Below are 13,712 nucleotides of genomic sequence, written 5' to 3'. Positions count from 1 at the left end.
TGTATATGGACTCACCAAAAAAGCACTAAAACAGCTCCTTAAAGCAGCTCCATCAAAGGCTGCATTACAGCTGCCTAAAGGTAGCGAAATCGTCAGAAATAGTCAATTACAAGTATGTATTTTGGTTTGAATCAAATGTATTAACTGCTTGTCTTCCCATCGTACAAATTAGTAGCATACTAACTGATCATCACAACTTTCTAACATTGTTTTTAAGAATACCGTTTGTTGACTTTCATTCTGTAGGGCCAACATGACTATTCATAACCATCTCTCTCTCTAAAATACCATCAAATTCAGGGGTGATAGACATTGCGTGGTGTCAAGTGAAGTCCATTGAAACTGAAATGTACTTCTCTCAAACCACAGGAGACACATGGAGTCTTGAATTGACACATCTTTCTGTGTAGCCTAAGTGTTGCAAGGTACAGTCCACATGCAATGAAGACACGTTGCCTTTTTTTCTCACATTTATTTTTAACACTTGTACTTGTAACAGGAAAATGTAGCGTGCAGACACTTTGTATCTAACTTTGCCTGCACTTTGTGGAATTACTTTCGCACAAACATAAACAGCAGATATGGTCATACACAACAGTAAAATGTGGAACTTTATGTATACCCATTAAGACCTGAGGCCGATTCTGCAAATGTCTTCTAAATCCTAACAGTTTTCTGTTGCTATATTAGTGGTGCTCAAAACCTTTTCATGTCAAAAGTATATGTACTTAACCGTGGACCCAAAATATTTAGTTCCAGGGACCCCCAGAAGCAAAGATTTGAGTAAGAAATGTTTGCTTTAAAAGAATACATATATATTCAAAGATTTGCACAAATAAAAATATACATATATTCAAAGATTTGCACACATTTTCAAGATAAAGAAAAAATAGCAGATCCACAAGTTCGTAGCGTGGCACAAAGTGACGCTCTATGAGCTTGTATATCTACAATTTTTGAATAGCCAAAGTATAAAATAATGCTTTTTAGCTAAAATCTAAAATGACACAGATGCTTTCCCGGTCTTAATGGGTTAAAAGGAAGAATAATGACAATTACAGTACACAACACATTTCAGATGAGCTGTACAAGACCCAACACAATACATCCTCCATATTACACACACACACACACACACACACACACGCACACAACCTCTATGTTGTAATTGTATTGTGTATCTCCTCTCCTGTGTACTTAATGTGCATAACTGAGCTCATTGTATTGTCTTTTATGTATTTAATTGTGATGTGATGCTACCTGATAGAGACAGAATCTCAAGATCTAAATATTAATAAATCACCTCATCTCACTCTCTCTCTCACACAGAGCATACACAACTGCTACTTCTTGCTACTTAATGTATTGTTCTAGTGGCCACTACCTGATAATGAATGAAAGGGGTGACCCTGCGTGCGTGTTTACACAAGTGCACGTGTGCATGCACGGTGCACTGCACATGGACTGGTCGAGTGTGTCGACAACATAATTATGTGTTTGTGTAGTATATACAGTATGAACATAATGTAACCTTTAGTGTTAAATGAACTCAGTGTAAACACTTTAAAGGTAGGGTAAGTGATATATTTTGTTTAAAACAAAAAGGTAATTCGTTTACCAGATAGGTGACATTTCAGCCAATCAGGAGAGAGTACCCATTTATCAGCTTCATTTCTTTGTAGTGTTCCAGTTCCAATTGTGTCTGCTCATTTCTTTTTGTCATCAATTCCAATTTCACTAGTTTAATCTGTATCCTGACTGAGTTCTCTACCCTGATTGGATCAAATTGGTATCCCGACCTGAAAATGCATTTTCTGTTTAATAAAGAGCTGGAAAGACTCCTGTTACTGAACAAACGCTCTATAGCATTGAGTACTATCAGAATATAAGAGCTATTTAACACTTATTTTAGCCAAAGAAAATCACTTACCCTCCCTATAAATGAGCTCTTAAACGCTGAAGATTTTGCTGTGTGTACAGGTGCTACTTTACATCAAGGCGGTGTTCTCCACGGGCTATGTGTGAGGAGAACTCGTAGCGATCTCGACTGCGGTGACCACACACGTTGCACTCCAGCGGGTCTCGGAAGCCATGGCAACCCATGTGGATGGTGAACATGACGTAGTCCAGGAAGATTACCCTGCAATGACCACAGGGGAACACTGCCCCGGGCACCACGCCTGCTTCCCCGTCGGTCCGCACCACCCGCAGAGCCTCCAGAGGTGACATGGGCAGTGCCTGTGTGTGGGGGTGGGGGATACCGTTGTGGGGATTGCCCCCTCCCAGCAAGTGCCCTCGGCCGTATACGAGAGGCTGGGAGAGCTGGGAGCCATCATTGTGGAGCGGGTCCAGGCTGGGTTGTCCCTGCGGTGGAGGATGAGCGTGAGGGAGGCCTGGAGGTGACGGGCCCAGCTTGTGGCCATTGGTGAGCGCCATGGTGGGGTAAACCCTATGTGAGGGAGCAGGGTGAGCAGGGTCAGCGTCTGAGCCTGTGAGGGTGGGTTTTTGGTCGAGCGGAGGAGGGTCCCTGATATCAGTGTGGTGGATCAGCTCCCTTTTAAAGCTCAGGTCCAGACAGGCACCACTGTCCCCTGGATCAGCCACACGGAGAGAATTAGAACACTGAACGAGAGAAGGCATCATGCCGACCACACGCTTACACCAGCATACATCAACAACACAGCCATATACAGTAAATGCCAAAAAGAGCAAGCAACCCCTTATAATGCTGAGATGCACTGTCCAAATGTACTTTCAAATGGCTCTTGCAGTAAAATCCAGATTTTTAATTACCCTGCCTGGCATAGTATCGTAATCGATTCTGTCCGTTTGTTCTCGAGATGAATGGACTTAGAAATGGATGTGCAATTGGGTATATGGTCATGAAGAATTTTTAGGAAATTATTAATTGGCTGTCCAGAAGAGATAAATACGTTTTTGGTTGAAAAAGTCAAAGGTCAAGGTCACACTCAAGAGTTGTATATTATATTGTTTAGACTGATGCTAGGTTCTTGGTTTACCTATTATCCTAGATTACTGAAGCATTACACTGTCTCTCTGCATTCTATGTATGTGTTTACCTTGCTTACTGTAAGTCGCTCTGGATAAAGAGCGTCTGCTAAATGCCTACATTTTAAATTGATGTAGAACAAGATATGTTGCTATGAGCAGGGTTTGCACCCCCAGGTTCATTGAACTCTTAATGTGTAAAAACAGACCCGTTCAGAGTATTGCTGTGTAGGAGTCCTGCCTTATATCTCAAACAGGGATGATTAAGATGTACATGACCTCCAAGCTGACAAAAAGGGCAATCACTGAACTAACAAGATACATGAGACAGAAGCCATAAAAAAAAATCTCTACACATCTGTATCCTCAGTGTTAACCTATCCATGTGTAACTCTGAGAGTGTACAAATATAACAGACCATTTGGTTAAATTTGTACACTCTAAGTTAAATTAACACTCAGGATTTTACACTCAGGCGGGTTTTGCGTCTACAAAATATTGTGGGTACTGTAGCATTGTAGCGTGTCCTGACCCAGCAGTTAAAGCTTCCTGCTAAAGCGAAGAAGAGACATGAGAGGACAAAGTGTGGAGAGGAAGTAGAAAAAGCCCTCTACTGCAGCTGCACAGTACAAGGAGAGACGCAGAGACACCTGCTCACGTTTCTCGCGTAGCGCCTGTTTTTCTCTCTCTCCGCGGTCACAGACATTACTTCTCTTTTCCTCCTGTGGTTGTCATATTGAAAGATCTCACTTCATTTGTCGAGCTGATAGAGAGATGAACAGGATTCCTTTTGCCCATACACCCATGTTTACGAGCAGCACGAGGCTTGATTTCCGAGACTATACGCGAATGTTAGGGTTTGCCTAACCAGAAAAAATATGAGCCGAGTATTGGGAACGGTTGGTACGCCCATACGGTTCGTAAATTCTTGTGCCAAGTCAGCCATTTACTGAAACTGAGTTTGTAATAAGGATTGGCATTAAAAAATGCATATGCTTATATAGTTGTGTGTAATGTACAGTAGCTGACAATATGAGAATACATCTTTATTACCCCATTCCATTAAAATAAATGTCATGCATGGTTTAATATACCCACCATTATATATTTCACGCAGTGAATATAGGTCAGTGGACTATCACCCTATGGTGCGGTGCAGAATATGAGGCCAGTGTTCAGCCTGAATTCCTGTTTAGCAAAAAACAAGGGGAGGCTGACAAAGACAAATAAGCAGACATATGAGACAGACAAATAGCGCCGACAAAATATTTGAAATACTCTCTTTCCTAAAAGCATTCATTTGATAAGTCATGTGTCTAAACAAAGCAAGCAGCTGCACAGCATGGAATAGAATAAAGCTTATAATGTAAGCATGTAACCAAGACAGAGATAAAACAAAAACATCAATGCACAGAATTTGTCATAGAATCTAAAGCAATCTAAAGCAATACTATATACTCCTCAAAATTACAGTACAACTCATTCCTGCTTTTTAGACTCTCTTGAAGGTGATGCCTCTACTAAACATTGCGTGTGAAAAATACTTTTTGGTGAGTATGAATTAGCTTTCAGTGGCTCTTACCAGTGAATTTCTGTGGCATTGTACTCTTCCTTTTAGCCACATTGCTTGCCAGCCTGTCGAGTAGCAAAGCACGCTCAGTGCCCATCTGAGTCCTTGATGTGTGGCTTTCCTCTATGTGATTGAGACCAACCACAGCAAGAGAGAGGGAAATTAATGCCTTTTCACAACTAGGTACTGTGTGTGAGGAAAGGGAGCGTGCAGCCGAGCACTAAGCTACAACTGTCCACTTTCTCATGTATTTGAAGAAATGTGGTTCTCGGAAAAATAAATAAGCTGCATAAATCGAGCTCATGTTGTGAGGAACAAGATATTAACTTGGAGATATGAAGTTCGTGTGACTTCATTTCCTGTTTTTTCTTTTCTTTTTCCCTCACTTCATCAGTACAACATACTGCCGGCAGTGCCGGATGAAGATGCTATTCTCACCACCTATGTCGTAAACTTGCGACATTTGAAGACCACAAAACAGTCCTACTGACATTCTGGGGGGTGGGGTGGATGGAGTGATGCCAGAGGCCCATGCTAGCGACAGAAGACGAGAGCTAAAATATTTGTCCTACATCTTTGACTTCCCCTCTGCTGGTACAGACATGACAAATCACCCCTAGTGCAACAGCTCCAAACCACAGCAGCCACAACCTATTTAGCTTTAATGAATTTCTAACTTCTATAAACACTATAACACTATAAACTCTATAAATGTATTTGATGATAAAAGCAGGACTTAGTTGTGATGCATTTACAGTATTTTCACGGGCACTCATTTGTGTGTGTGTGTGTGTGTGTGTGTGTGTGTGTGTGTGTGTGTGTGTGTGTGTGTGTGTGTGTGTGTGTGTGTGTGTGTGTGTGTGAGAGAGTAGGCGTAGCATGTACGTGTAATTATCTATAAGCGTGTATTTGTGTCTGATTTGAAAATATTTGTGGTATGAGAAATAGTCTGCAAAGGACTACAGGTCATGTGTGAAAGCTACTCACCTTTCACAGCATGGCCTTTGTTCTGAATATACACATGGCATCTCTCTCTGTGTTCTTCCAGGGAGCTGCGCTGCTTGTAGCTGCGACCGCAGTGGTTACACTTGTACGGCTTCTCTACTGCAAGTAGAATTTCAGTTAAGCAAAATCACATATAAAAACACCCACTTAACACCGACACCTACTTAACTACTGGCAACCTATATGTAGCACATACTGTACAGTACATTTCCAGCAGAGATATACCAGAAAGTAATTTCAGATGTGGAGCAAGAATAAGGGGATGACTGTTGTTACATGAGAGCAAACAGAAAGTCTGCAGGAGGAGAAGCTGTAACAGGGAAGAGGGCTTTCGACAGAAGGTTGCCTAACTGCACCAGCTACACAGTCAAATCAAAAGTGTTAATTTAAATGATCTTTATTCCATTCAGGAGAAACAACGCATGCAGAAGGATACAGGGCAACAAGGAATTGGAAGTGATGAAACAAAAAAATTGGAACTGGAACAATATAAATTTGAATCTGATTAATGAGGGGAAAGATGACCTATTTTTAAAGTTCTCTCTCCCGATTGGATGTGATTGGATTAAATTGGTATCCCAACCTGAAATTCTATTTTCTGTTTACTAAAGAGCTGGAGAGATGGGGAGACCCCTGTTACTGAACAAACAACTCTATTACTATCAGAACATAGAGTTAGTTAACACTTATTTTAACAGAGACATGTCATTTATAGACCCTTTAACTCTGACAGTGTACAAATGTAAGCAAATGGACCTGTTGGAATGGACACTCTCTGAGTAACAAATGGATAAATTACCACTGAGGACTTTACTGTGTGCTTTAGCAAACCATCCATGAGGCACTAAAAGCCAAACAAACAAACAAACAAACAAACAAACAAACAAACAAACAAACATGTAGATACATTCCCAGGTGCATATGAACAGTAAAGTGTGTGAGTGAGTGCAGGTGTTGGGATGTTACAGCACCAGAGTGGGTACGCAGGTGCCCGCTCAGGGCATCGCGTCTGCGACAGGCATAGCTGCACATGGGGCATTTGAAGGGCTTCTCCCCGGAGTGTAGTTTGATGTGGCGAAGCAGGTTTCCCTTTTGGGTAAAGGAGGCCCCACACTGGGTGCAGTGGAAAGGCCTCTCACCTGGGTGAGACAAAACACGAGGATGAGACCCAATGGAAACATCATCGAGACTATATTTTCTTTTTTCTTGACTGGGTTTAAACATTTTGGAAGATCTTCTAGTACCATTTTATCATTATGAAACCTAGTTAATAAGGCTAAAAATACAAAAATATAACAATAAGTAAAGATAATTGTGGGTTTTATAAGCTTTTTCATTAAAGAATTAACATTTCTAAAAAATAATTCTGTAACCTGCATGTATTATATAAAAAAACACCATGTCATATAGCCACTATGGAGTTACACATAATCAAGGATATTGCCTAACTAACATACGTAAATGCGCCAGAATTCTGGGTTGTGGTGCTGGTTATTACTGTATGCTACTACATGTGCGTCAAGTATGATGCAGATTCATCCATTTCTTAAATGTAGGCACAGTATTAGTCAGCAATGAAGTATCTTGACCCACTCAAAAGAAAGAAAATCTTATCTGCTCCACCAAACAACAATACAGTATGTTGATTGCGTAACGGCTGTATTTGAGGTCAGGTGCTCGGGTTGGTGTTCCTGTGCTTACCAGTGTGGCTGCGCTTGTGCACCAGCAGTACATTGATGCTGACGCAGGACAGGCCGCAGATGTCACAGTTGAACTTGCCTATTGTTTGGCTGCGGGGGGCCATTGCCCCACCAGGCATGTAGGTTGCGGCTTCTACCTCTTCTGCTGCTGCTGCGTTAGCTTCCGGCAGGTTTGCGCTCTCAAAGCGTGCATCCACCAGGGACAGGTCCTGCGGTTCATTTAAGGCATCTCCCTCTTCATCCCCTTCCATATCTATCTGATCCTCCTCCTCCTCCTCATCATCTTCATTGTTCTCATGTGGCCTGTCTTCAGCAAATCCCTCCTCTAGCCCTTCCTCACTAGCTTCCTCCCCTTCGTCCCCTTCTTCTTTTGGGTTGCTCTCTTGTCGACCTTCATCCATGTGTTGCTGCCCGTTCTCTTCCACCACCTCTTTCTCACATTTCTTTGGAAGCATGTCTATTGTGCGGGAGACAAAGGCAGATAAAGGAGTGTCAATGTTAGAACTGCAATACTTAACTTTTATGTCCAACTAGGATTTTAAAGTAACTGCACATATGCACTGTAATCCGATGAATTAATTGTCAAATGAAGTAGTAAATGAAAAATACGCAGAAAGAGAAACTACAGCAAGATGTCCGAGGGTCTGTGGTTGTGCTCAAAGGGTCTGTGGTTGTGCTCACTTCCAAATAAGGAGGTGACTAAAGCCTCCACTTGAAGGCTCCACGGGCTGCTCCACCAACCAGAATAAGAAACACCGACACCTCTCCACTTCTACATTTGTATTAATGGCCCGAGAGCGTTTTTTTATTGACGCTGATACATCTCCACAGTGTTACTGGGTTAATTTGGGCCAACACATAGTGTCAGAGAGATTTAGAAGATGTATACCTCAGATAAGGGCATTTCCTCTATGTGCAGATACTAGAACCAGGGCAAGAGAAGATGTCGCAAACAGACGAGGCCTATTCCTTGTCTCCCTTTTAAAAAATAGTCATCTTAATACTGAATCTCAATCTTTTATATTGACTGTGGCAAAAAACGTATCCATACTAGTCTAAATTGAACTATATCTTATAATGATAAATTATACACCTTATTGTTTTATATTCCAAATCACCCGTGGCCATCCTAAAATATATTACTCATAAACACCCTGCCAGACATGGTGGGATTAAATTCCAGACATACAAAGCACAACACAACACAACACAGACAGTTCTGTTTCCACAGGTGGATGACAAATCAAAGAAAACAGAAAACTCACTGAGTGCCAGGAACATAAGGAATCTATATGCTGTCATACAGTTGGATTGCATTTACTATTAAGTAATTAACATCCTATAAGGCATGAATAAAAACGCTGAGCAGATCCAGTTGACCTGATTTTGAATTAAGATGGCAAAAGACAAAGATCTAAGTGACAGAAAGATGGTTCATTATTGGGGCACAGATGGCAGAAGCGTCAGTCCCAAACACTGCTCAACTGGCTAGTGTCAGAGCAGTGGCTAAAGTGATATCTGCATTTCAATTTATGGGAAAGACATTATGGGGCCGATTCACTAAGCTGTTTACACCCATATTTTGAACGTAACAGCATTTACGAAAATTCCTAGATTACGTGTCTGATTCATCAATCTATTTCTGTGGGTCAATTTTGCGGGAGAGCCGCTATTTCTCACGTCTGCTCGGAGGCATGACTTATAAGGACCAAAGCTTGCGTATATGTCATTAGAATGCCTTATTCTTCATACAAAATCAATTACAATAGTACCAAACCTCAGATAAAATATTTACGTGCCCAAACATTTGTCAACACAGAGAAGGAAAACATATGTCAAACGATCATTGTATGCATATTATAGACATGATTCAAAATTGCTAATTCAACCGATTTTTATTTTCAGTTGCATTTTTATAGCAGATTCCTCTCAGTAGGCGAATAAAGCTCTGATATGATCGGATATTGGCGGATTCCAGAATAATCTCTTTTACCTCGGCAAAGGTGAGTGAGCAATTGTTCAGTAGAAAGGGCTTAAATAATGTCCTTTCCAAGTTTTATTAGCCTTTGCTCGTGAGGTTTGAACTTTATTAATTAACTTCTTATTCTAATTCTCATCACACGCTACTTATAACGTGCAGTGGATCCATCGCGTGAGGGACTCGCTTGCCAAAATAAGCTGATCTACAAGTTGTCAAGGCGGTGCGTACTGACGAGTTGTTAGCTTGTAGAGATCTGTCCATTTTGAAGCGTGATGACGTTTATGGTCTCACGTTAAAAGTTCCCGGTTGCCTTTTATGGTGTTAAATGGGGCGTGGATGATCTACACAGGAGCGCTCGCGACTGTCAGGCAAAAATGAGCTACAGCCACGATACACACAAATGAAGGCAGTACACAGCATTTGGTGAATCGCACATTAGACTGTGGTTATCGAAAATACACCCTTCTTTAGTAACTTTATTTACACGTAATTTACGACCAGCTTAGTGAATCTGGCCCAATCGTGGTCAAAACTGACTGTGATGCTTAGTGCATAGTGCAATATGCTAGGAAAAACAGAAGAGCAACTCTTCTTCAGGTGACTGAGAATACAGAATGCAGGATGTGATCAGTCAGCTAGAACAGTCCATCAACAACTAAAAAGAGAGGGAAGCTAGAGTGGGGTTGCTGTGCATAAACCCTTCGTTACAATGACCATTGCACATGTGAGAGTTCAGTGGTGTAAAAACCACAGGCACAGGTCTACAGAGATGTGGAAGAAAGGAATATGGGCAGATGAGTCATCCTTCACCATATTCTCCACAAGTGTTGATTGATTGATTGATTGATTGATTGATTGTTTGATTGATTGATTGATTGATTGATTGATTTTATTGACTGACTGATTGACAATTAACACAATTATTAACAGTACAGGAAGTAAAGTCAAGGCTATGCTGAAAGGATTACACAAAAGGCCCCAGGGGCTTGTTTCCATTGTGGTCCATTGTACTCAATTCATCAGTAATACTGTACATATAATACATAATATACTACACAATACAAATACAATACAAAACATATTGTTTTAGGTTAGTTTTGAGTTTGGGTAGGGAGTCGAGAACCTTTATGTCTTCTGGTAGGTCATTCCACATTTTGGTGGCAGCATATTTTTACCCATGTTTGAGACGAATTTTGGGGGAACGAGGTAACGTGGGTGAGTGCATGTAGTGACATACACCAAGAGAACGGTATCGGCCTGAACACTTTACCCCACCAAAAAAGCATCGCATGCGCACACATGCTTTATTGTGCGGGACCTCTAGTCATCCTATATACCGTACAATGCATTTTCCGTTTAATTGTCAAACGTCTACGATATATTCATACGCCTTCTATTACATCACTGATTCTAAACGTGGGGTCCAGGGACCCCCAGGCATCCATGTCTGTCCATACTTAGTAAACTCCCAGTGGTCCAGCGGGTCCCTGGCTAAATGACTGGTAGTTAGGAACCAAATGGACCCTCATGGGTCTGTAACTCTGAGAGTGTACAAATTGAACAGAATGGACCGTTTTCAGGTCCATTTGGTTCCATTTGTCCACTCTCAGAGTTGAATTATAACAGCATATTTTACAGAGTAGACTGGGGTCTCAGAGACAGAAATCATATCAAACGGGGGAGTGTGGCCTAATGCATATCCAACGGGGCATCCTTGAAATTAAACGGATTGAGAATCACCGCAGTACATCATATTGTAACTCATGCAAACTCAACCTTTGCTCTGCTGTGACCTTTACATCCCACCCAGTCGTAAATGCCTGTATCTGCCTTTTGCAGCATGTCAACCAGCCACTGGATGTGCTGAGCTCCATCCAGAAACCACACTGTGTTGTGGTGATGAGCTGCGATGCCTTATACTCTGTGGAACACGCTCACAGTTGCTACTGGAAACTTTACACTCTCAGAGCTCTCGTATAGACTGAGGGGCCTCTGTGTTTAACCACTTAACACAATTAGTAAACTGGACCTGAGTTGGCTAATGTACTTGAACCTCTTTTTTTCCCCCATCTACACCAAATCTATTTGCCAAAAATAGCCAACCTACAAACTCACAACACGTCGCATTGCAAAGCATTGTGAGGTTGTTGTTTTACTATTTTTGGTGAATGTTCGACGCCGGAATATGGATGCTGGGTTTCAAGTGTTGAAGACCACCGAACCACAGGCTGCACCTCAGCTGAAGAGCAGGATGTCAGCACATGCATTCGATAAGGGGGACAGAGGGGTTTCTAAAATAAGTAGAAGAGAACTTGAACACTAGCAGGCTTGTGACTGACTAATGAAGAACCAAGGGCCAGAAGTCAAAACATATTTGTCCCCACTGGCCACTCATAACTGACCATCTAACTTCCCGAATTAAGATGGCAACAAAATGTAAAAGTTTCTTCTTCTGGCAATATGGATAATGCTCACCAAAAATAGCGAGTAAGCCTAGCAACATCCAAATATGATTTCAAGAAATGACATTAAAATATCAATGTGCATGATTGCATGATTGCATGATGATTGTGTGTGTATACTGTGCATTATGCTTGGTTACACATGAGTTAATGATCCTCAGTGTTAATTTAAATTACAGGTCCGTTTAGGTAAATGTTCAAACTCTAAGGGGTAATTCAGACCGCTGTAATATTTCACTGCAACGTGAAAATAGGCTAGTAGATCTACAAGCTCACATCGCGCAGCACATTGGCTATTTTTGGCACACGGTCTTGTCCTGGACAACCCAGGCTTAACACTGAGTCTGATCTGATCTGACGGTGTGATTGATATGTAAAGAGTTGTTTGTAGGCAAGTGGTTCTCAAAGTGGGGTTTGGGGACCCCCCAGGGGTCCTTGAAGGGGTTCCAGGGGTCCCCAGCAAAATTAGTTAATATAGCATCATCACACATCAGCTATTTGCTCATTTCTAAAAATCTAGAAAAATAAATGATATTTTGAATATATTTAGAAAAATATTTTAAGAACACAAATCTTGTGTGAGGGTCCCTGGCAAAAAAATATTTTCAAATGGGGGTCCACATCCATGTTGATATGGAGTTTGAGAACCACTGGTATAGGCTATGTGTGCATTGTGTCTGTGCATCACCTTCAGAACACGTCATTCCATCTGCATCGCCTTCAGAACACGTCATTCCATCAGCAGATTCGGGACTGGATGAGTTTCTTATTGGGACCTCCTTGTCCTCCTTGTCCTCCTTGTCTTCCTTGTCTTTACTTTCCTGCTCATCTGTCTTCACATCTGGTGTACTGCTGCTAACATCTAAAAGTAAAGCCTGATTTAGTCGTACAACAAAAATAGCATATCTACGAGCTCACAACACATCACACACCTGCGTTGTAAGCTTGTAGATCTGCTATTTTAGACAGGGACACCATCTTACAATGGATTATAAATAAGACATAACATATTAGGCCTCATTCTATAATATATGATATGATAATGAAGTACTTACCCATATCTCCCTCCAAGGAACTCAATTCAGGATTGTTCTCAGCATCCATTTTAAAAGGAAAAGTCTGGATAAAAAATAAATAAATAATCACAATTACAAATTTGAAAAATGTAATCTTATAACCTTATTAGAATATTGAGCACCAACCCTGTGCTTTGATATAGGCTAATGGATTGACACTAGTATTTACCTGTCACCGACCTTATGGCAATAACTAATTTATTTCATTTTATTGTTTGAGCACTAGAATAAATATGTATTTTATTTTATTTTATTTTATTTTATTTTATTTTATTTTATTTTATTTTATTTTATTTTATTTTGTTATCTTATGTTATCTTATGTTATGTTATGTTAGCTTATGTTAACTTATGTTATTTTATCATTTTATTTGATTAAATTACATGACTGGTTGGTTGCTCGTTGCGTTGGAAAGAAATGCTCACTCCACTTGCATTTCCTGCAAAGGATGCAGCCTGACAGCCAAGCAAATGACAAGAAAGTTGCGCGTCAGCAGCAGGTTCCATAACCTGGACCAACTTTTTCCAACGACGGGTGAAGAATAAAAAATACCATCTGAAAACGGAAATACCGTCTAGTCTATATCACGGTTTCAACTAAAATAATCAAAAAGGAACAATTGTAAGTTGAATAATTTAGAGTTGTAAATTAGACTAACTAACTGTATGATAGAGTTAATGTCAGTCAATTGAAAATGTCTGTTTAAAATAGGCTACTTCATTTAGTAGCCTAATTAGGGGGAACTTTTATAAATTAAGACAGCTCAAATCAGCCCCAAATCATCTCACCTGCTCTTGATTAGCACCTATAGCACAGCTCTAATGTAGTTTTCCTTATTTAAAGCTGCCCTTCTCTCCCGCTGTGAGGATCCCGTCTCCACACTGGACCACCTCGTGGAATGGAACGAGC

The 13,712-nt window shown here is 40.8% G+C and overlaps 1 protein-coding gene across 1 annotated transcript; it reads right to left on the bottom strand.

Annotated features, from left to right (window-relative positions):
- Positions 1-470: 470 nt before the first annotated feature.
- LOC308077090 (zinc finger protein Aiolos-like) lies at positions 471-13,712 on the bottom strand. The gene is made up of 8 exons (XM_080417643.1): positions 13,592-13,712; positions 12,783-12,846; positions 12,416-12,589; positions 7,286-7,741; positions 6,556-6,723; positions 5,567-5,683; positions 4,592-4,702; positions 471-2,591 (listed from the first exon to the last, which is right to left on the bottom strand). Exons 2-8 carry the CDS (start codon positions 12,829-12,831, stop codon positions 1,984-1,986), a joined length of 1,683 nt encoding a protein of 560 aa, XP_080273769.1. The 5' UTR covers positions 12,832-12,846; positions 13,592-13,712; the 3' UTR covers positions 471-1,983.

The sequence above is a fragment of the Gymnoscopelus braueri genome (assembly GCF_963280865.1).
Source record: "Gymnoscopelus braueri genome assembly, chromosome: 2".
Classification (NCBI taxonomy): Eukaryota; Metazoa; Chordata; class Actinopteri; order Myctophiformes; family Myctophidae; genus Gymnoscopelus; species Gymnoscopelus braueri.
This window is presented reverse-complemented; position numbering and strand designations above follow the sequence as displayed.

Excerpts from the sequence above, each read along its gene's own strand:
- LOC308077090 (XM_080417643.1), bottom strand. The coding sequence starts at position 12,831 with ATGGATGCTGAGAACAATCCTGAATTGAGTTCCTTGGAGGGAGATATG. Across the intron at positions 4,703-5,566 it reads CAAAGGCCATGCTGTGAAAG|AGGAAAGCCACACATCAAGG; the intron begins GTGAGTAGCTTT and ends TCAATCACATAG. Across the intron at positions 2,592-4,591 it reads AATGCCACAGAAATTCACTG|GGGACAGTGGTGCCTGTCTG; the intron begins GTAAGAGCCACT and ends TGGCTGATCCAG.